The sequence below is a fragment of the Malaya genurostris genome, chromosome 1 (genome assembly GCF_030247185.1).
Source record: "Malaya genurostris strain Urasoe2022 chromosome 1, Malgen_1.1, whole genome shotgun sequence".
Classification (NCBI taxonomy): Eukaryota; Metazoa; Arthropoda; class Insecta; order Diptera; family Culicidae; genus Malaya; species Malaya genurostris.
Window position 1 is genome coordinate 148,259,561 of NC_080570.1, and position 24,109 is coordinate 148,283,669.

A 24,109-nucleotide genomic window follows, 5' to 3' on the forward strand; every position below is an offset into this window, starting at 1 on the left:
AAAGTAAAGTAAAGTAAAGTAAAGTAAAGTAAAGTAGAGTAAAGTAAAGTAAAGTAAAGTAAAGTAAAGTAAAGTAAAGTAAAATAAAATAAAGTAAAGTAAAGTAAAATAAATTAAAGTAAAGTAAAGTAAAGTAAAGTAAAGTAAAGTAAAGTAAAGTAAAGTAAAGTAAAGTAAAGTAAAGTAAAGTAAAGTAAAGTAAAGTAAAATAAAATAAAGTAAAGTAAAGTAAAATAAATTAAAGTAAAGTAAAGTAAAGTAAAGTAAAGTAAAGTAAAGTAAAGTAAAGTAAAGTGAAGTAAAGTAAAGTAAAGTAAAGTAAAGTAAAGTAAAGTAAAGTAAAGTAAAGTAAAGTAAAGTAAAGTAAAGTAAAGTAAAGTAAAGTAAAGTAAAGTAAAGTAAAGTAAAGTAAAGTAAAGTAAAGTAAAGTAAAGTAAAGTAAAGTAAAGTAAAGTAAAATAAATTAAAGTAAAGTAAAGTAAAGTAAAATAAAGCATTCTATTCTGTTATTATCGATTTTCGAAGCTTCAGTTGAATATCGACACTGCACAATATACGATTATCACTGAAAACCGAAAATGACTGAAAGGATAAATGAAACAAAGAACACAATTTTCAATTACTGTTCCGCTTTTATTGAATAATGGACATGGATCTCATTCTCATAATTTCCAAGTGGAGCTGAAAGTGACATTTATTTTTCGACATTTCCGTATGTTTTGAATCAATGAAAATGACTTTTATTAGGTTTGCTCCCGATGACCCGATAATTCTCTGGTGGGAATCGGCATGATGCCACTGATGATGTCGATTTCTTGCGGAAAGATCTGAACATTAAAATTCTAGTGTACCGAGAGTTGAATCCTAATCAAAGGCAGAATAAATTATCGCCGTGTCCAACAATCCGAGCTCACCGTGCGATCCGGCCGGACCGAAACGCCATAGACAGCACACGTAAACCTCTATTTACAAATCCTGTCGTGCGAGCACTGTGCTGCTGCCGTCGTCCGCTCCCATCCCAGCAACCCCCGGTACGACGGTTCGGTTCGGAATTTACATTGGAGACATGGGAAGGCCCCCGACGAGACTGTATGGTGACTGATTTTCCTCCTTGCTCTTGCCATTCGCTGACTGAATGACGTTTCACTTTCTCCCCGCATGAAAACTCTAGGGAAAAAAGCTGCAAGGATTCTGCGCACTTTAAAATTCTGGAACTCTCCCGCTCCGCCAATTTGATTATCTCGCCAGCGGTGATGGCAGCAGAAGCAGCAGCAGCAGTGGCTACGAAACCGGCGAAGTATGGTTTGCGAGTTGGGAATTCCCCGGTTTTTCCCGACTCGTCTCATCGGGCGAACGAAGGCCAGGGGTAAAACGGACCACCGGTAGCGGCACCGATCTACTGTTGTCGGCTGAAATGGGACTCCATTTGCCTACAATCTCCTTCCCAACGGTCGGTTGCTAAGTTTGCCTTATTAGCCCAGGCCTCCACAGTTTTCCCCGAACCGACCCGATCCGACCCGACCCGGCTCCCGCTTGACGAGTTGCATATTATTCCGTTTCGGTTCGAAACGGTGGGTTTCCGATCGGCAAACGAGCCGGCTCATCCTCTTACTTGTAGCAATTCTCAATTGGGATCAGTCCAAAAACTCAGTCCCAGTTTATTACTTTTTCAGAACTTTCAACAAGCTCCGGGCTAGACTGGCTGTGCTAATGAGTTTTGAGTGCTGGGATTGTTTGATAGTTGCATAGTTCCTGCACCTTTGCTGTGTGACTCGGCTGGCTGCAGAATCCAGCTTTTCAAAAGTTTTTTTTCGAAATTCGATGATTTCTCTCGACTTGATTCGAAAACTTAGTAAGCTTCAGGCAATTATTTTCATTCCAATTTTATGGCTGTTTCAGTTCAGCATGCCCATGATATCAACTTATTAAAATACCAGACCGCAAGCGAAACATAATTTGCGAGATGTAAAAGTACCAGAACTTGTCATTTTTAGTTAGTTGCTTTTGATGAATCAGTTTCGTAAGAGAAAACAAGATTATGTTAGTCATTAAAACAATGAATCTTCTACAAAACCAATTTTGCACATTCACAGTTAGGAAATTGACGACAAAAAACTAAATTCATTGAGATGCGTCAATTCAAACCTACTTTAATTAATGCGTTTAAACCGAACATAGGAGCATTAGCAATTGCGTTACATCGGAAAGAATATTTTCACCTCAATTCGGTGTCGGTTTAAATTGAACTGCTAGGTGGTGAAGGCACTTCAACTTTAACTGCTGAAGCACTGACTAGCCGAAGGCGAAACTTGAAGAAATTGCTGTTTTAATCCACCTAATGGTGTGATGGTGTCTTCCTCATGTTACTCATGTTCTCATAAATATTGCTGTGGTCCTCAGAAATCTTTTCGAAACGTCGTTTTTATTCGCGTGCGGGTTCACCCCGTTTCCGGTTGTGTAACTGCGTCTTAACAGTCACCTATGAAGCACAAAAATATATAAATTCGAAGCGACTAAAATTTTGTTTTGAAATTAAATGTTATACAAATGTTGTCTTTCTTCGAAGAAACTTTCCACGAAACGGTTTGCATGGGAAAAATGTTCGGTGAAATGATTTTCGATGAAACGGCTTCCGTCAAGGCAACATTCGACGTGAGGATTTTCAACGAGACGGTTCTCGTCGAAACAACTTTCGATGAACCACTGTCATTACTTGATGAAACGGCTCTCGTTGAAATAACTTTAAACGAAACGGCTCTCATCGAAACAATTATCGAAACAACTAGAAAACGGTGAAATGATTTTCGATAAAGCGCCTTTCTTCGAAACACCTTTTGGTGAAATGACTTTCGATGAAACGGTGTTCTTTGAAACAACTTTCGATTAAATAACTTTCTTTGAATCAACTCTCGGTGAAATGACTTTCGATGCAACGTTTTTCAAAGAAACGATTTGCATCGAAATAATTTTTGATGAAATGGCTTTTGTCGCAACTGCTTACGGCGAAATGATTTTCATAGAAACAACTTTCGGCGAAATGACTTCTGACGAAACTACATTCGTCGGAGAAAATTTCGGGGAAATGGCTTTCGACGAAAGGGCATTCCTAAAAATAACTTCCGACAAAACGAGTTTCTTAGAATCAACTTTCGGTGAAATGGCTTCAATGCAACGTCTTTTACGAGACAACTTTCGACGAAATTACTTTCAAAGAAACGATTTACGTTGAAACAATTTTTAACGAAACGGCTTTCGGCGGATCCCCTTTCTGCGAAATTATTTTCATAGAAACAACTTTCGGCGAAATGACTTTTGACGAAACGACTTTCTTCGAATCAACTTTCGACGAAACGGGTTTCTTCGAAATAACTTTCAGTGGAAGAGAATCGCCGAAACAGCTTTTGATGAAATTATTTTCGATGGAACGGCTGTTCGTGTAAGGAACCATCGGTAAAAAGACTCGACGAAACGGATTTGCTCGAAACATCATTCGATGAAACAGTTTTGGCGAAATGATTTCTTTTTACGAAACAGCGAAATGAATCGTTTTTACGAAACGACTTTTTCCGAAATAACTTCCAGTAGAATGACATTCGTCGAAACAACTTTCGGTGAAATGACTTGCGATTGAGCGGCTTTCATCAAAACAACTTTCGGTGAAATGACTAGACGAAACGGCTTTCGTCTAAACAGCTTTCGGCGAAAAGACTTTTAACGAGACGACTTTTGTCGAAACAATTTTCGATGAAACGACTTTATTTGATTCAACTTTCTGTGAAATAACTTTCGACGAAATGGCTTTCTTCGAGAAAACTTTCAGTGAAATGAGATTCGTCGCAATAACTTTCGGCAGAATGATTTTCGATAAAACGGCTTCCACCAAAGCAACTTTCAGCGAAATGACTCGACGAAACGGTTTTAGTAAAATAATTTTTTGCGAAACAGATTTTATCGAAACAGCTTCGGGCAAAATGACTTGTCTTTCACGAGAAAACTTTCGATTAAATGAATGACATCGAAACAACTTTGGACGAAACGGCTCGGGTCCGAAAAATGACTTGGTGAAATGGTTTTCATAGAAACAACTTTCTGCGAAATGACTTCTGACAAAATGACTTTCGTCAGAACAACTTTCGGGTGGAACAAGGCTTTCAACAAAACGACATTATTTTCAACCACTTTCGACAAAAACGATTTTCTTCGAATCAACTTTCGGTGAAATGACTTTTGACGAAACGATCCTTCTTCGAAACAAATTTTGACGAAACGACTTTCTTTGAATCAATTTTCGAGGAAATAATTTTAATTGGCTGAAGCAGCTTTCGGTGAAGTGCTTTTTGATGGAACGATCAAATGACATTCGACGAGACGGTTTTCGTAGAAATAACTTTCGACGAAACGGTGTTGATGCAATTCCATTTTACGAAACAGATTCTGTCAAAACAGCTATTGGTGAAATGGCTTGTCTTTCACGAGACAACTTTTGTCGAAATTACTGAAATTAATGAAGATTTTCATCACAATAACTTTTTGTTAAATGACTTTCGTCGGAACAACTTTCAAATAAATTACTTTTGACGAAACATTTCTCGATAAAACGACTCTCGGCGAAATGGTTATTAACGAAACAGTTTTCGGCGAAATAACTTTCTCGGGAACAGCTCGAAGAAAATGAAGCGAGTTCGATTTTGAAGTTATTGATTACTCTTTCCGGTAGTTCCCGAACCGGAATCTGAGGACCGATGTAGCCGAAGTCGGCTTCTTTTAACATCCATTAAGATGACCAACAAATTTGGATAGTTTTGAGCCCAATTAAGGTATTCGTTTACGTCTGGTATCGTAGTTTCAAATAACGACCATCCAGTAACTCCGGAACCGGAAACCAGATGCAGATAATATTTAGCCAATTTGCATGAAACATTAAGACATTTAGTTTGAATCCACATGTATGAAAAGTCCTTAAGTCATCTCGAAGAAAAAATGCATTTTTCTACATTTTTTCACACATTTTTGGTTATATTTCCGAATCCGGCAGTCGGATCCCGATGAAATTTAACAAATTGAACCTCGGTTCAAAAGCCGATTTTCACAGTGACTTTCTAGTGAATTCTGAGCCTACTACAAAACTAGTTTACGCATTTCAATGAAACAGATTTGTTCTACACTACGTTTCTAACAACTTTTTCTCGGGTACCATAAAAGTTTGAGCGACTGTTCAGGCTTCAGAGAGACAAGTATCGTTAAATCCAAAAAATGAAAATAAAATGACATGATCAATTTTGAAAAGTCATATAAAATTCAAATTTGATCGTATTGAGTTCAAATTCCAAATTGGAACGCGTGAAAAATATGAAATGTTGTTAATAATAAAGAAAACGCTTCAAATTTCGCCACCTGGCTAGCGATTTACCACTGTGCTATTGTCTGATGGTCTGGCAAGCTATTTGTGGCTGCGGTAAGATTTCGCAACCTTTCATCACAACTGCTGCTGCGATGAAAAGGAATGTTTACAAAATGAACATGACCTGAGTGAAACACTTATCAATGACGATACTGGCAATAGATGAATAATTTGTTGCTAATTAGTTGTGCTTTTGAATTAGTTGATCAATTTTGCTCTAGTACTTTGCAAAGTTCATATTGAAGTTAACGAAACATCCCTCCTGAATAAACATGAAAACAAATCGAAACCCAGCAGATAGGTTGATCCTAATTAGTTACGGTGGTTTCGAAATTGTTGCTCATTTTTTTCTATTTTTTCGAGAACTTCGCAATGTTGTGGATAATTTGTTGCTAATTAGTTACAGAGGTTTTAAATTTGTTGGCCATTTTTCATTTTTATTTTTTTGAATACTTCGTTAAGTTCATATGAAGTTAACGAAACACCCCTAGCTTGAAAACAAATCGAATGATTTGTTGCTAATTGGTTACTATTTGTTAATATCGTGCAACAGCAGCCCAGTTATAAAGCAATCATGATCATACATATGCACTGGGTTCCGATTTGTCTTCAAGTTTCAATTAGGAAAGGTGCTTCGTTAGCTTCACATGAACTTAGTACTTGAATATTCAAAAAAAAGCAACGCATTCAAAATCACCGTATCTAATGAGCAACTAATTAGCAACAAATTATCCACTGGGCATCGATTTGTTTTCGAGCTTATTCAGCAGGGGTGCCTCGTTAACTTCATATACCCAAACCTGTGTTTACGTACATTTTTTCACGTTACCTCCTTTTACGTAACTTTTTTTTACGAATCAAATCCTGTAAACTTTTTTTACGAACCTACTTCGTGAAAAAAAAGTTTTTGCATACAGTTAAAACTATTTCCAGGTAATAGATTTTCCGTGGAAACCAGTACAATATGGATATTTTTGAAACGAGTTTGAAAAATAGATTCCGGAAAACGATGTTTGGGGTCGTTTCGAAATCCAAGATGGCGACTTCCGGTTTATGGATATTCTTTGAAAACCCTTACAATATGAGTTTTTTCGGAACGATTTTTTTAAATTGAATCCCTTTAAATCAACTGGTCCTTCGGATCCATCGGCACGGATTTGATTAGTATGAGCCGGACAATAATGTTTGGGGTCGTATCGAAATCCAAGATGGCGACATCCGGTTTCTAGATATTCATTGAAAACTCTAATAATTTAAATACTTTTAGAACGATTTTGATGAGTAGATGCAAGAAAACAATGTGTGGAGTTGTTCCGAAATCTAAGATGGCGACTTCCGGTTTATCGATATTTCTTGAAAACCCTTACAATATGGATATTTCTGGAACGGGTTTGAAGAGCAGACGCCGGTAATCATATGTAAGGGGTTGAAGGAATATCAATGAATCGGAAGTCGCCCTTTTGGATTTTGGAACGACCCCGAAAATTGTTTTTCGGCTCCTATCCATCAAAATTCCATTCCGGAAATATCCATATGACTGGGGTTTAGAACATTCACTGCTCAAACATTTTTCTCGAAGTAAATTCCAAATTCCGACCTTTTTTGCGAAGTAAATTCCATATAACGTAAGCTTTTTTACGAACTAACTCGACTCGCGAACCCCCGTTTAGTTCGTGAATGGAAGTTTTGGAGTATGAACTATTTTTCTGCTGCTGAAACAGTTCAACAGTTTGAATGAGATTGGATCAAAGTGTTTAGATTTGTTGCCAAGAAATCTCTGCAGATCTGCTGTGCCAACTGGACTAGAATCAGTAGATAGCAAAGATTGGGAATATCAATCTGGTGTGTCAGTTTAATATTGGCAGTATTGCCAATAAAAATTAAATACCCAATACTTTTGAATTATTTCCAGTGGCGTCTCGTCCTCATGTGAACCCCGTGCACTGCACAACCGGTCAAATGATGGAATTAAGTGCATCCTCATCCGCCTAATATTATTTCTAAAATTTTTAAGATTATACGTACCGAATATAAAATAATGAACTTCAAATTTTAAGTATCTCTTGTCGTTGTGTTAGTGTCTTTTTCGTGCACATGAGTTACTGCACAGACACAAAAAGAGAAGGAATTACTCAACTCAGCGCTGAGATTAGTTGTTCTCTCGGTCATGTTTGGCTCTGTGAAAACTTGCATGTACACTTTCTGCAAAGGCTTCTGTGGCTTATGCTTATGGCAGTTGAGAACAAACGTCGAAACGGTTTTAATGATGATTTTCTCGACTTGCATTAATTTTCTCGACTTATATTGTAGATGATACGATATAAGTTTATTAAAAAAATCCTCTCCAAAAGTATATTTCATTTATTGAAAAAGACAAGCACATATACACATATATACACTCAACTAGGTACGTCCAAAATTTCTGGAACAATCAATTTTATCAATTTCGTCAACATACTGATACAAAATAGTTTGCTAAGTTTGCTAAGACAATGTCATAGTGGAATCCAAAGGAACCTATAATTTCTTTTCTTAGGACGGTTTAGTTTCATTCCACGAACCGCTCAAAAATTCTAATTTGACAATGGCTACCAAGCCAAATGAGCCCAACAAATTTATAAGGATGAGGAAGAAAATTGCTGGAATATCTAAGGCTGTAGCGTTTTAAAAAAGATGTAGTAGATTTCGTTTAATTCCTACTTGCTGCATAGTAGAAATAGGAAATTCTGTCCAGAAAGCATTAACATAAAAACAAAATTTTGAAAGTAAACTTTTATGTAATTATATAGAATTCTAAATGTGAAAACTCTAGAATGCTATAATCTTCATTTAAAATTAACCAAAGACTTTCCTAAGTAAAGTAAAATTTGCGGAGAAATGTGAGTCCCAACGGAAACGACTCCTCCTCTACAAGAAATTTGAGAATTTACATTCCAAACAGTTTGAAGACCGACGCCCAAAACCTGCCATACAAATTCTGGACTTCTTGGTCAACCGTTCATCTCAGAACTTCACCGACGAACAGAAAGAGCTACTCAACCATGGGCTGAGTCATGCAATTTCCCAATACGGAGAGATTCTCTCTTTCGAAAAAGAAAAGTGGAAGATTTTTTTCCCCGGTATTCTAAATGGCGTACGTTTGTTACGCATGCGCTTGAGGAGGCCTATACATTCTTATGTGACATTCGGTCAGGATACAAGAATACCGTGCAAATCACTTGTTACCTATGACAATCAGATGGCCACATGTCAATATTGCCAAAAAGCTGTTCACTACGGTAAGCCATGTGATAAACTGGACAAGGAGACAACTATACCAAAGGACAACGGTGCTTCTTTTACACCAACCCCAAGCAACCACAGTACACCTGTGACAGTCACCAAAAACAGGGAAGTATCCCCTTCAACGAAACCATTCAACGTAACCCCTATAGAACAAAGTACACCAGCTGCAGTTAACAGCTTACCATCCAACCAACCAGCAACTGCAAACAATGTACAACAAGGCGCATCTACAGCAACTAGCAACGAAATCAACAACAATACCACGGCAATGGATGACGGGACGAACAAACTGCCCCTCAATCCTCGCAGGAGGAAAATGGAAGCTCCTCTCCCCCTAGAAAAAGGGTGACAACGAGATCCAATACAAAAAAATTTTTATCTAAAAACTCAACTAAATCGGCCACGTAAAGCTTGTACTTACATACAGGCCTGAATATAGGCCTGAATAAAATATCTTTTAAATAAAAAAAATGTAGTTTCCATAAATTACAATGCAATGGTCAGTCGCTTCATTAGCGTCGTTTACTCCCGAAGTCAATCATCGAATCTCTAAAGACGAAAGGGATTTTTTAACATCTCCCGATGAAACAGAAGAAGAAGAAGAAAAAAAAACAATTCCTACTGAACCCCCCACTGAAATAATCACCGACTGTTGTACGGTCCACTTACTATCTCGTTTATCCTAGCAACCCTCTAACGACTAACAAAAATAACTGCAGAAACAAAGTAGGCTCTGCTTTTATCCCACTCGGTATGTTCCCTCCTGTTTCTCCCCGGTAGCGTCTTCACGTCTGTCACGTTGCGTTGCCCTGGAGTGTTGCGAATGCTATTTGCCACCGACATTACACACCCAATATCGAAAGGAAGAGGGAAAAGCCCCGGCCCGCCCCGTCCACTTCCGCGGTCACGCCATCGGCCGAAAGCTCATAAAATGACAGTCAACATACGCACGCATAGCATAACAGAGCATTAAAGTCCCGTACATACATCACCGGTTGTGGAAGCCACGACGTCAGCCTCTCGTTCGGTTCTGTGTGTTCCGATAATTTATTTTGGAATCCCCCGAGAACCCCCACCCCGAAACGGACATTTCCTAGGCATTTGCACTTGTGGCGAAGAAAAGTTTATGTTTCCTTGCTTGCAACTTTTATTGTGTACTTCTTTTTTTTTCGCTATCTGCACCCTCCTGATCTACCACCCTATTTACGATTCATAGGAGCAGCAGGACACCAACACCGTCTCAGGTTGTTAAGCAATAGAACCAGCACAAACAAACACATGCTGCACGGAATGACACTGTGAAACATTGAATGGCATTAACTCTACTTGTAATGTAATTTCGCTCCCTTACTGTCTGTCTTCGCCCGTTCTCTTTCTCTCTTTCTTTCTCTTTTTCGCTCTCATCAATTGTCGAGTCTTGACAACTTATTCGCTCTCCGTTTGAAGCAGTGGGAGCTGGATTCGGGGGGGAAGTCTCTTTTCGACCGCGCTTTGAATGGGTGGCCATTGCATTTATCGGCAAGTAAGGGCTGGGCGAGTTGTTTCACGTATCAGTGGTGCCATCTGGCGACGGATGAGGTCACGGCAGAACGGCACTCTAAACCATCAGCTATGTAGCATAGCAGCTTCTACATACTTCTTCTAGTAAGGTATGTCGTGTGCGGTGAAGGGGGAGAACAACTATGTGTGTGTGTGTGCTGCGAATAGATCTTATCCGATATGGATTCAGATTTATGGCAGGACACCTGTGTTTTATTTCTTCGCTCGCCGGACAACAGGAGAAGAGGTGTGCCCTGGCTATTAGAGCCTAGCAAACGACGGGAGCCTGGAGCTGGTGGTGGAATTGTGAAATGGTCGACGCGAGCCGGATTTAAATTTTGCGGTTACCCTCGCCATTCGGGGAAGGTAGATGGTTTGCATAAATTTTAAGGATTTCCGGATTCCCGATTGGGATTGGATAGGATATATATAAAACTATTCCTATTTACCGAACGAGGTTTTCTTGGTTCTTAGCGACACTGAGCGCCTAGTTTCCTGTAATCCCCCCCCAAAAAAAAAAGATTAAATAAACGCTCCAGTGACTGTAAATCTGAAAATCGCGGAAAGGAAAATCTGCACTTACCATGCCACTGGTCCGGTCCACCGCCAGATGATTGAGGGTAGAATTAAAAACTATTTGACTAACTAGTCGACTGCTAAGGTTCTCTGTGCCATTTGTTCCCTTCAGCGGGAAGTTGCTGTTTGCCAGTGGCTGCGCGCACAGAATCTTAATGAGGATGATAAGGATGATACTGCACCACTGGATTCGCTCCATTGCTATGAGTTCTGAAACGAGGTGAAGGTAAAAGGATACAAAATGGTTACTTTTTTCCCCCGTCTAACCTACATTTATGAAAGAGATACAACAGTTGTATGCTTTTTTTTTTTATTATTATGCGCCCCCAAGCGACATACTGCTGCCGTTCGCTTGGGTCGTTGTTGGCTGGCTTGGAGGAGTAGTACCGGGAATAGAGACAGGCCACACGAATCCGATTCGACAAACTTAGCGGGCTTCATCACTGCCCCCGCACTGAAATAAATCCCTACAACTCAAACAGATATCGCACAAGAATCACGCTTCATTCAACTCGAACCATCATCATAGTAGACCGGTCCGAATGACCAGACTACCAAACACACCGCCACACAAACACACACAAACTGCCATTCGATGGAAACCTTTTGTCTGCACATTCACCCAGCTCTCAATTATGAGTAATAAGTTCCGAACAAAAGAAAGGCGACCTCCGCTGACTCGACTGTATCGGGGCGCTCGTAGCAGATAAACACACAGACTGAACGGAATCGGTCACGGATTTACTGGACTGGACTGGACGGTCGATCGGTCAGGCAGGGGTAAGTAACCTGAGTTACAGCCACCGCCCCCTCCTCCTCCTCCGTCTCTTTCTGTTACCCGTTCCCAAGTCGACAGACTGACTAGCGACTGTTGGGAGAAGATAGATCTCGCCACACTCGCTCTAGACCAGAGGCTATGGCCGGTGGGCCCAGCCAGACTCTCAATGAACGGTCATTGGAAAAAGAAAAAAAAAACGTGGGGAGGGAAAAAGCCTTTCCAAAAGAGCACATTTATCGCCTGCCACCAGACTGCAAACACCTGGCGTCCGTGTGTGAGGGCATTACAAGAATTCGTATTTGTTTTGCTGTGGGGCAGACAGTTTCGGCTTTGGGCTTATCAAACTTTTGCCCATAGTAGTTTCATTGGGCCCTTTTACGTAAGTGGCAATCATTTTACGGATTACCGTGAACTCGATTTCGGTAAATGAATTGATTTAGTTGAATCAGTTGCAATTTTCTTACTGGACTACTTCTAATAAGTTGAAGAATATTCGACTAAATTTCTGAATAATGAAAACTATTTCTACCGATTAACTAACAAAGAGAAAACGATTTTTTGGTTCAAAATTAACTTAATTCATCAACGTAATCTCCATCGAGAGCAACGCAATCATTTCAATACCATTTTTGTAGAACGATTTATCTTTTATTTATTTTTTATCTTCTGGATTGACAAGTGATGAATCCATGTGTCATCCATTGTCATATAACGACGCAAAAATTCCGGTTTGTAACGTTTAAACATGTCTAAACACTGCTCAGAATCATCAACACGTTCTCGTTTTTAGTCAACAGTGAGCAACCACGGCACCCACTTTGAACAGAACTTTCTCACAGTCAAATGCTAGTGCAATATAAAGCCAACACGTTCTTTTGATATTTTTACGATGTCAGCTAACTCACGCAACTTTTGGTGTTACCGCCTCATTTGGATGTCCACTGCGTTCTGCATCATCGGTGTCTCTACGATCACGTTTGAAGTCAACAAACCAACGTTTTATTGTTGTTTTTGATCCATAACACCTGTCAAGCCCATACTTTGCTTGAACGATGTGTTTTCTCATCAAAAAGCAGTGTAAAATTAAAACACGAAATTGTTTTTGATCCAATGTTCTAAAAATAACAAAAGTACCGTCACTCTTAGCACAAAAACTTCTAAACATGAAATTTTACCAGTTGTCCTTTAAAGATTAGTATTAACTGAAAGAAAGGCGACTGCAATAAAACTAGCTCCATCTATGTGTTAGACCGGGGACTTTTCAGTCCATGTGTTACTGTACCCAACAACATAATTTTTTCTACAAGCTATCGGAAATATGATCAAGAATTTGTGATTAAATCATGATTGTGATATGCACATATCAGCTCTGATGTTTTACTGGACGAGTCTAAAAGGTAAACTTCGATCTAAAGCCGTTCATTTCTTCTAACACGGTAGACGAAACTGAAAGTCGTGGTGAGGTTCTTCCTCCAGCGTCAAACGCTCCGGTCGTGCTCTCATTTGGACGCAAATCGCATTAACCTACTGAATACTGGATCTGTATTCGGAAGCTGAATTTTGGATTGATTTCTTTGAATGAATTCTAACACTGAATTCCTAATCTAATCTGGTCCATCTGAATTCTGAATTTAATTTCAGGTTTCGAATGTAGTTTCAAAATTCTGTTTCAGAATTTAGTTCCAGAATTCAGAGCCTGCATGCTGGAACTGAATTTCGAAACCCACTTCAGTTTCGGTATTGAAATTCAGGAGTCAGTATTTAATGCAACTGAATTTTGAACTTTTTTAGTTCTTGAACTCAAGTCCAGTTTCCGAATTCTATAAATAGGTTCTTTTCAGAACTATTAATATATTCTCAAAGAGTTACACGAAATTTTCCTACTATGTATATCTACAAAAAAACAATTATAACATTGTTGTATTTTTACTGATGTTTGAACGGCCCTTTTGTCGTGAGTATAACTTACTCGACTATGGAGCGTATTTTCAAAATGTACCCTCTGAGAGAGTGATATGTTTTTGATCGTGAATATCTCTTGTTGTATCAACATAATTTTGGAAGAATGATGAATGATAACATAATTTTTTTTACATGCCATCGGGTATATGATCATCAATTTATGGAAAAAATTTTTAGTGGTATGACATAATCACAAATAATTCAAAATTAACACTTGATATATTTGTAATTACAGCTTGCAGTAGAACTCAGTTCAGTATTGAATCAATTGCGGGTCGTTCGCAAAGCCAGTTTCCCTTCAAAGAAGATCGATTGCGTCATCCTGCTGCTGGTTGTTTGGTCGTGGATAACGATGGGGAATATCCTGCAAAAATACCCCTTCTAATGGTTCCAAATGTTATTTAAAGAACTCTAAAGATTGCTACTTTGCAAATCGGAGATTGAAACCATCAGTTTAGTACAACTCTTGAATAATTTGATTTGCTTTGTGCACTTTTCGCAGTGCAAATTCGCACCAAACGAGCGCCAATAAAGTCAGCTTTTGACTGCTTCGCGCTCGAGAAAAATGATTTGGAACGTGTTTAATATCGTAGAGAAATTCACAATTTGGCTCTTTTGAATACCAGAATTTAATCCCGGACAATCTTCAATTATGTCTCAGACAATACTCATCCACCTTTTTTAGGGGTTCAAATTATAAATTCAAGGGAAAATACATGTAGAAATGTGATCAGCATTTGAACACTTACAGTTCAGTCAATTTTGTATCAAATATTAATATTATTTCACCTTTTGATTGGAAATATTTCCAAGTATCGATTTGTATGTGTCAAGCCAAGTATTTTGGATTTCAGATATATATCACATCTAGCAGTACCAGAGACAGGGTTTCAAAAGTCTGTAAATGTGAAAAAAAATCTGCATTCAGCAAGCATACCTTGTTGGCAGCAATTTCTCTATTAAGTATTACACGCAAAACTGACTTGGCGAGCAAAAAAAAAAATGTCTGCAAATCTACCGATTTACAAACAAATCTGCAGAACTGGCATCTCTGAGCTGTACCCACCCACATTACTACCGCGAGTGTTCGGTGTTTTGGTTGTCGTGAAGAAATTGTCTGAGCTTCCCCCATTACTTTCTGCGCTGAGGATTATGCTATTTCATCCGTTTTATCTCGTTTCGTTACTATACGGTGTAGAAATTACTACTGGTATTTTCATTTAAAAACAAGCTGTTCGCAAGCAAATAAAGTCGTTCGATACAAATCGTAACCTTGCTTCTAAACAATTTCCATGGTAGTTACACAGCTCAGCATGGCTTGCTGAGTCGTTGAAGAAGTTGAAGGTTACAAGATTGTCGTAGGACAACAGACGATTAACAATTAAGAAAAATGATTGTAAAATTGTTTTTCAAAGCATTCTCCATGAATATCAATACAATTTTGCATGCTTGAATACATTTTTGAAACATTCCCATTTGCAAAATTATTTTGTCGAATCCATCGGTATATTGTGGCTATATTCTTTGCAATGCTAGGATCAAAAGCATCAATCGTCCCTCGGTTGCAGAAGCTCATAACATACCACACCCAGCTGGTTCCACCATATACAGAGCATAACCTTTAAGCCATGAATATTTTGAACAGCCGGGTTTGGGATTATTGTAATGGTTATACTTTTCATCGCCAGTAACAATTCGATTCAAATAACCTTCTATTTTGTGCGCTTGGAACAGTTGCTCGCACGTGAAGAAACGGCGTTCGACCTCCTTTGGCTTCAATTCATGCGGCACCCAATTGCCAACCTTTCAGATCATTTCAATTCGTTATAAAAGTTGATTTACAAAGTAATGCGATTTTTTATGCGAATTTTCAAAATTATGCGGTTTTTCTAATGCGAATTATTAGTTATGCTGTTTTTTATGCGGTATGTATCCCTCGCATAAAAAAGACTAGAATGTACACGATGCTGATGTCAGATTTGACATATTGAGACAAGTGTTGCCATATCTCAACATTTATCAAGCATCCTTCAGATTTCGTATGTTTCAAAAATTAAGAATGGGCGGTTTTGGAATCAAATTTGTTAGCAATGTTATTTCAAATCTGCATCTGCTGCGATGCGTAACGCGAAAGATTTCCAATGCGACATAGTAGCCAGAGTCAAAGCGCCAAAGATAAACATTTTTATTCGTAATGGTTAGTTAAGTTTTGAATGGATGGATTCGAATAAAGAATTGCCCGATGGCATACGCAACTTTTTCTTCGGAAATCAAAAATAGTTCGGGATTCATCTCATTAATCGAAAAAAAAATGAAATTTGATAAATATTACCATCTGTGTAGAAGAAGAATTGTAGAAGACAAAAAAGTGGGTGGGTAATGTCAGAGGCATAGCTGGATGGCGTGAATACGAATAAAACTTCTCTCTTCTGAATATCTAAAATCGTTCTCATAAGTTGATATTTTATTTAAATTGTTCAATTGTATACTAAAGTACGACGAATTCACGACACACTTATTCTAACACACAAATCAATAAGACAGGACAAAAGACAGGAAAAAATTGTTCGTCTGCAGAAGTACACACGGTACGAATTATAATAATATCAATGGTAGAAAATATCAAAAATGATTATACTCATATCACAAGTCAACTGGCTTGAATGAATGAAACGTGTAATTTTTTATCTACCCAGTTGGTAACGTGAGAATGCAATGTCGCTCACTGTATCGAAACCGTCGTGCGAGAAATTTTTGACCGAAATTCGGATTCTTTAACCCTTTCACGACCCTAAGATGTCCAGGACGAAATATGTCAGGCCAACACCATATTTTGGCTATTGTGGGTGTCAAGTAAGGGAATATCACCAGAAAAACATAGCAGGTATATCAGAATAGTAAAATAAATAGTTAGTTATGGTATTCTATGAAACGATTTCGTGTACTTGTTTAGCACAAGTGGACGTTGCACAAAACAAATTTAATATGTGTTCTTTTTTCTATGCGCCGTTTAGCACAAACTTTTTTAGTGCAGTGAAGATTGACAAATCCCTTTTTTTTTGTCGTGAATACAACTTACTTTACTGTGGGGCGCCTTTTCAAAATTAGCCATATGGAAGGATGGGCAGAACCTAATCGTGAATATCTCGACTTGTATTAACATAACTGTATCAGTATTTCATCAAAAATATGATCAGGAATTTAGGATATTATTTTGAACAGTGTGAGATAACCACAAACAACTCAAAAATTAAGTTTTCTCAAAATTAAGATTACTTCTTTGCAAATCGAAGGTAAAAATCATCAGTTTAGTGAAAATCCAAAATAATTTTATTTGCTTCGTGCACTTTTCGCTGTGCGAAAATCCTTCGAGAGAAATGTTCCGAACTGTGCTAAATATCGTATAGGATTCAACAATTTGAAAAAAAATTCTAAAAGGCAGAAATGAATCCTGTACCGCATCTTGATAGTTTCTTTCAATGAAATATACAAATCCGAAATGAGATAATCGACATTAAAATTATATGAGTGGCCGTTGGAACCGCCCGTTTGTGAAAAAGCTCCAAACGAAATCACGTAAAAAGGGGGAAAGTTTCACAATTCACACAATCGATCAACTATCAATTCGAATTCGAAAGTGTAAAGAAATCGTGTCAGTTTTATTCATATTCATGAAATCCAGTTATGTCAGCCGTACTTTTATTCGTTCAGAAACACATTTGTCGCCTTGGGAATAAGTTTTTTTACATTCGGTAAAAAAAAACATCGATTTTACAATAATTGAAGAATCGATAACGATTTTATAGAAGAAAAATATATTTCCCCATGAGCGTTAAAGGGTTAAATATGCGCATCGCTTCGTGTGTCGCACTCACTCTGAATTAGCCTTTATACTTTAGAACAGTGGCAATCAAACCGTGGCACTCGTGTCGTGACTAGATAAATCTGAAGTTACAAAATGTCTAATTGATTTGAATAAGTTACCCGATAAGATGGCAATAACAGAATTCTAACAACTGGAGTAATCTATTTCAGAAATATTTTGTAACAAATTTTAAAATATTTTTGGCTGGAACGCTATTAAAATAACAAAAATCACAACAAAAAAGACTCTAGCGGGAACAAAATCGTAACAGATTTTGAAACGTTTGTATCACAATTATTATTGTATTTGATATAACTACAGAAGTCCGAAAGCAGAAATTTATAACAATAGTTGTAATAAATTAAATAGCAAATTAAACACAGAAAAACTATATCACAGCTAACTTTTGGCATCGTTTCAATCCAAAATTGTTGAATGATTTTTTTTTAAATAAATGAATAATTTATTTAGTAATCTGATTTCTTTTTTTAGTATTTTGAAATTATGATCATTATAGTCCGATATAAAGCAACGGAAGTACTCATTTTTTTTTTCAAATAATGAAATTTATCATTAGTCTTGCAAATGAAAATAAAACACTGATTTTTTTATTATATTGTTAAAATAAGTTTTAACTTTCAACTGTTTTCATTTGTTAAATATCTCAAAATAACACAAATTGTTATACATATCAACTGTTGATACTTGTGTTATGATTTTGTTTTGTGCATCTGATCGGGTAGACATTAAGTTACCGATATCAGGTTGAAAGAGATACTCCTAGAAGTAGTTGAAGACAATGCCAATTTTTCAAGCTTAATCCAACAAATTAAGTTATCCGAGTGTAAGCCGACTGATCCTATTAAATTGTTGAAAGTGCCAAGTTCATTGACTAACAAGCATAGGAAAAGTTTCAGACAGTGGCAAAGAACCACGCATTCTAGCTCAGCCAGTCCATCAGTAAGTTTATGCGTTTTGGGGGAAAAAAATCTGCCTCCCCAAGCTCCGACACGAATCGGTAAACTTTTCAACGCGTAACTTACAGGGGACTTCGGATATAAACCGGTGAACAAAAAATACATATAAATCGAACCCTTGGGGATACACGCGACGATGGCTATAATCCTCGGGTGGGTTGACGAAGGAAAACATTTTTCCCGATGACACAGAATCGAAGCACGGATCGCGAAGAGGTGTGAAGGAATTCTGCTTCCCGTCTGTCGGCAAAAGAATTTCCTATCGATTTAACCTCACCATCCCGGGTGTTCGAGGGGTGAGGGTAGCAACGAGACACCCCAACCAATTAGAGAACATCAAACAGATTGTATATTGGAAAGCACCTGACAAAGTAGGGAAAAGCTCTGGCTTCGTGTCGATTTTATTTTTTTCCCCGCGCTGAAACTTTCGCTTGATGGGATTTGTGATGGCAGCGCTCAGCACATCGAGAAAAGTTTTTTTTCCCTAAAACATCTCCCGTTAGGAGCTGAAGGCTACTGCTTCGCGAGGAAGAGAAAGAAAAATTTATCGAACTATGCGGGATATGAAAAGTACATTAAAACGGGGCAACTCGAGCAAAGGGCAGGCGAAGTGCTTACAGCGCACTTTTTGACATATTTTGTTTTTGCTTTTTGACAGAACCTTGTGCAAACGGGCAAAACCGATGTTGAAAGTTTGACGTTCGGGAGTTATGTTCCTTTTCGCTGAAGCTGCTGAAGCTGATGGCGGCAGAGATTTGACTCGGGGATGGGAAAATAAATTCAACTCTTGGCCCAGCACACGACCTCCTCACGGTCTCCGGTGACCACTTCGGAGAGGCCTTTGCCAAACGGGGCAATATTTTGTACCGAAACTTCACACCCAACTGGCAGGCGCGAAAAAGGGGCGGTGGTAAGCCCTCCGCCGCAGAATCCAGCCGTCGTCGTCGTCAGCTCGCGCTCTCCACTCGGATGGCTGACACGAGAGAAGAAGGCTGGCGAAACATTTATTCACTTTCAATATGTAAACTAACTGTATCAGATAACATTGTCGTGTTTATAGTTATTTTTTCTTCTTTCCTGCTGGCATTCATGAGCACAAATACATTTACATGATTTATCACAATCGCACCGCTTGCTGTGCCATTCACGATGCTTTACGGCAGGACGAGGTTGTAGCGAGGAGGGAAATGTCGGGAAGGTCGACAATGAAGAGAGGAAAAAATGCAATATAACCGAGCAAAGCATCAACTACACAAAAAAAAACCGAACCAAACTACCGTCAAGTGAAATGATTGAATGAATGCATGCATATATTATTAGCAAGCAAGGAGTCGAGCACATGCACGAATATGCACACATACACACACACCAACACACTCACAGCCATGGTGTACTGTGTACCGACCGAACGATAGAGGAAGTACAATAGAGGGTAACAAAAGACCGATACCAAAAAATGTTCACACCGACCGACCGACCGCCCGATTGCACTGTTGGCTGCCTGTTCCAAGTGCCGCGCGTTGCTCCGGTTCAAATTCAAAGCCTCGCATGGTGGCACTGCTTGGAAGGATGGAACAGTTTTGTTCGATGCAAGAGAACCGAAGTATCCGCCGGCGGGACGGTGAAAGACTCTCCCCCTTTTCGCCGTGGCATCATCCGCCAACGCCACCTCCACCACCACCACCACCACCGCCGCCGTCGCAGCAAAAGCCGGAATCGAGCAGGAAAGAGCAATTTCTCAGCTAATAATGATTACGCTTATACGAACATTGGAACAGTGAAAAGGGCGAGGGTGGAGGCGGTGGCGGTGGCACGGAAGATGCTGTTGCGATGGGATGGGAATCTTAATTGAACTGTTGAGAAATCAGTTCGGTCGTTTGAGGTTATAGGCACCGTAACGAGATATTGTCCACTTGAGGAGAGATTCCACGCGGAAGAATGGTACACTGCGAGATGCTTTTCGATTGTTTGGATTCGGGATTTTCGAGAACGAAACTTACGGTGTTTGTTGATTGGCAGTGGACGAGTGTTCGGAGTTCAATCCGATTGCTTTGTTTGTAGACAGTTTGCTTGATTTGTTTCTTTATCTGGCTCATTGAGTCGGACGAAGAGCTTAAAACTTAATCGGTTAGATATAGATTGTGTTTCGAGTGTCTTCATTGATTGCCAGGATCACGAACGAAATTTACAATCCCTACCTGGGTTCGATACTCAATCCCAAACATCCGGTCAGAAATTTTTGACGTGGATTCAACCAAAAATAACTCAAAATTGATGTTTTCTAAAATGTTTGGTATGAACTAGCATCAAGATGAAATTTAATGCCCAAATAAGACTAGCCAAATTTCAATCACTTGAACTGAACGAATCATCCCACAAAGCGTATTGTTCAAAACCCACACAAAAGAAATAGAGAATATGTTCAGTCATTGAGTGCTTAGTTCGCTAGTAAAACAGCCGCTAGCTATATATGGCTATAAATCATGAGTATTTTTGACTAAAGACTGTCCAAGAAGGTATGGACGCACTTTGATTTCGCTGTAAATAATTCACAAGTGTTAGATATTCAAATTTTATTCGATATACTGATAATATTAGACTACAACAACAGAATATTATTATTACATTTGCTACTTAGCCATTGTAGACTAGCTGGCGCGCCTTCTTGTGAACGTTCCTCATTAAATTCCGTACAGACTTTTTGGCGAGAAGTTTTGACACTTTTTTCTAATTGTTTACGGCTGCCGAGACATGTTTCCTAAGGAGTGCCTTCGTTAATGCCCAAAATTCCTCAATTGGTCGAAGTTCTGGGCAATTTGGTGGATTCATGTCGTTTGGGACGAAAGTGACATTTTTGGTAGTATACCATTCTACCGTTGATTTCGAGTAGTGGCAAGAAGCAAGATCTGGCCAGAAGACAACAGGATCCTTGTGGCTTGGAATCATGGGTAGAAGTCGTTTTTGTAAACCTTCCTTGATGTATATTTCGCTGTTCGTTGAAGCAGTGGTGATGAAGGGTTTCGAAATCTTACCGCAGCTACAAATTGCCTGCCAGACCATAGCTTTCTTTCCAAATTTTTCGACTTCAATCGATGTCTCGGACTGGTTTAACACTTGCCCTTCTCGCACCGTATAATATTGTGGTCCCGGCAAGGATTTGTAATCGAGTTTCACGTAGGTTTCGTCATCCAAATTCCAGCAAGAATCGTATTGTACAGCTTTCGAACCCTCGGCCTGATCGATGCTTCTGGTTTCGGACTACGTTTTGGTTGTATCTGTTTCTTATAGGTTCGAAGATTCAAACGTTCTTTAGCACGAAGAACATTTGACTTTGAAGTGCCCACTTTTTTGGCCACATCCCGAACTGAAACCTCCTTCTTTTGCACGAACGCCTTCAGTATACGTTTATCCAACTGAAGGTTAGCAGGACCTTTTTTTCGACCCGTTTTCGGTTTATCCTCAAAGGTGTTATCCTCACCGAACTTCCTGATTGCATTTCGCACGGCTTTTTCACTTACTCCTTCCAGTTGTGCTATCTTTCTCAGTGACAGTCCGCGTTCTGTGCACAATTTTTCGATGTTGTTCTGCTGAAAGTCCACGCATTTCGAAACAAACTAATGAAAACGAATAAACAACTGCACAAGTGGTTAGAGAAGAGTGTAAACAACAGGACGCAGCCATAAAAATTGACAGATTCTGAATCGTTGCGAAATGGCAGCGGTTTTTGGTTGCGTCCATACTTTTTGGGACAGTCTTTAATATGATGGAGACACATATGTTCATGTTGTTTAAGACGGTCAACATAGTCATTCAATTTATAACCAGAATGATCTTATAATTGATTTCCCGTAGACAATAGGAATAGTAAAAATTAACTATTCATGACAATACACTACAATTGTATGAGTTTTTTATGAATCTCTTGAAATTCAATATCAGGATTGCAAAACGATTGCCGATTCCAATTTCCTGCTTTTTTCCCGGTTTGTGAGATAAAAACTCCCGATTTGTCGAATCCAAAATCGTCTCATTTTCGTTTTGTTTTAAATATTCCTTTAATTCAAGCTTCGAACAGATATTCCATGGCCAAAAAAGAACATTATAAAAAGCCCGCTAGTTAAGGATTGAAGTATTTTTTGGGTATTTCGATGTATTAATAGGACATATTTATTATTACTAGTGCAAATAAAAAAAACCAAAAAGCCTTTTTTTTTAGCTATTTAGGAATTTTGGTTATACGTAACCGGTTTCTGCCGAGTTTTTATTATTTTTTGGTATACATTAGGTTGAAAATTAATCAATAAGGAACAACTCTCCCGATAAACCGAATCCATCTAACAACATAAAGACTGTCCCGGAAAGTATGGACGCAACCAAAAACCGCTGCTATTCCGCAATGGTTCAGAATCTGTCAATTTTTATGGCTGCGTCCTGTTGTTTACACTCTTCTCTAACCACTTGTGCAGTTGTTTATTCGTTTTCACTAGTTTGTTTCGAAATGCGTGAACTTTCAGCAGAACAACGTCGAAAAATTGTGTACAAATGGTGCACAGAACGCGGACTGTCACTGAGAAAGATAGCAAAAATGGAAGGAGTAAGTGAAAAACCCGTGCGAAATGGAATCAGGAAGTTTGGTGAGGATAACACCTTTGAGGATATACCGAAAACGGGTCGAAAAAAGAGTAATTTTGGGCATTAACGAAAGCACATCTTAGGAAACATGCCTCGGCAGCCGAAACCATTCAACAGTTCGAAAAAGATTGGAAAAAAGTGTCAAAACTTGTCGCCAAGAAGTCTGTACGGAATTTAATGAGGAACGTTCGCAAGAAGGTGCGCCAGCTAGTCTACAATGGCTAAGTAGCAAATGTTGAGAATAATATTCTGTTGTTGTAGTCTAATATTATCAGTATATCGAATAAAATTTGAATATCTAACACCTGTGAATTATTTACAGCGAAATCAAAGTGCGTCCATACTTTCTGCGACAGTCTTTAGTGAAAGAATTTTTAGTAGCATGAGATAACCACAAATAAGTAGAGAGGATCATTAATTCTAGCTAACCTAGTGGACTCGTTCAATTTGGACAAGAATTTAGGTTCAAAATTCACTTCTTCATCTAAAATCCAAGGTCAGAACCGAGATTTAGAATGCTGGAACTAAAACCGAATTTCATCGGACTGGAACCGAAATAGGAAACAGAGATCAGAAGTTTAGTAGAAGACCTGGATTTTGGAACTAAATTTCGGAAATGAATTCTGAATTTGGATCGGAATTGTAAAACTGAAATTGAAGTTCAGAATAGACTTGACTTCCAAAATTAAGTTGAATTTTCATAATTCAGTTCTAAAATGCATTCCAGAATTTTGTTCATGAACGCAGGTCTAGAGTCTGGATCCAAAAGATGAAATCAGGACCTAAATTTTAAATATTTTTACCTTTCTCATACAAAAAAGGCTATGCAATCACTGTGAAAACCGACCCTTTAACCGAGGGCCGAATGTCATATACCATTCGACTCAGTTCGACTAACTGAGCGAATGTGTGTGTATCTAATCTATCGATTTTGTCGGAGTTGGCTGATCAGATTTTCACAAACTAAGATTTAAAAGAAAGGTTTTATTGTCCCATAGACTGCTTTTCCCGATCCGACTTCCGGTTCCGGAATGACAAGGTGATATGCACCAACAAAAGAAAAAAACTTTTCAGGCTGAACTGATTCTCACAAC

At 38.6% G+C, this 24,109-nt stretch overlaps 1 protein-coding gene across 3 annotated transcripts in view; it reads right to left on the reverse strand.

Annotated features, from left to right (window-relative positions):
- The window catches only part of LOC131426155 (plexin-A2), a 90,693-nt gene that overhangs the window by 34,533 nt on the left and 32,051 nt on the right, over positions 1 to 24,109 (reverse strand). For all 3 annotated transcript variants that reach the window (XM_058588622.1, XM_058588623.1, XM_058588624.1), the window contains one exon: positions 10,809 to 11,011. In XM_058588622.1, coding sequence (XP_058444605.1) covers positions 10,809 to 11,000 — 192 coding nt within the window. In that variant the 5' untranslated portion in view covers positions 11,001 to 11,011. The remainder of the gene's footprint in view (positions 1 to 10,808; positions 11,012 to 24,109) is intronic.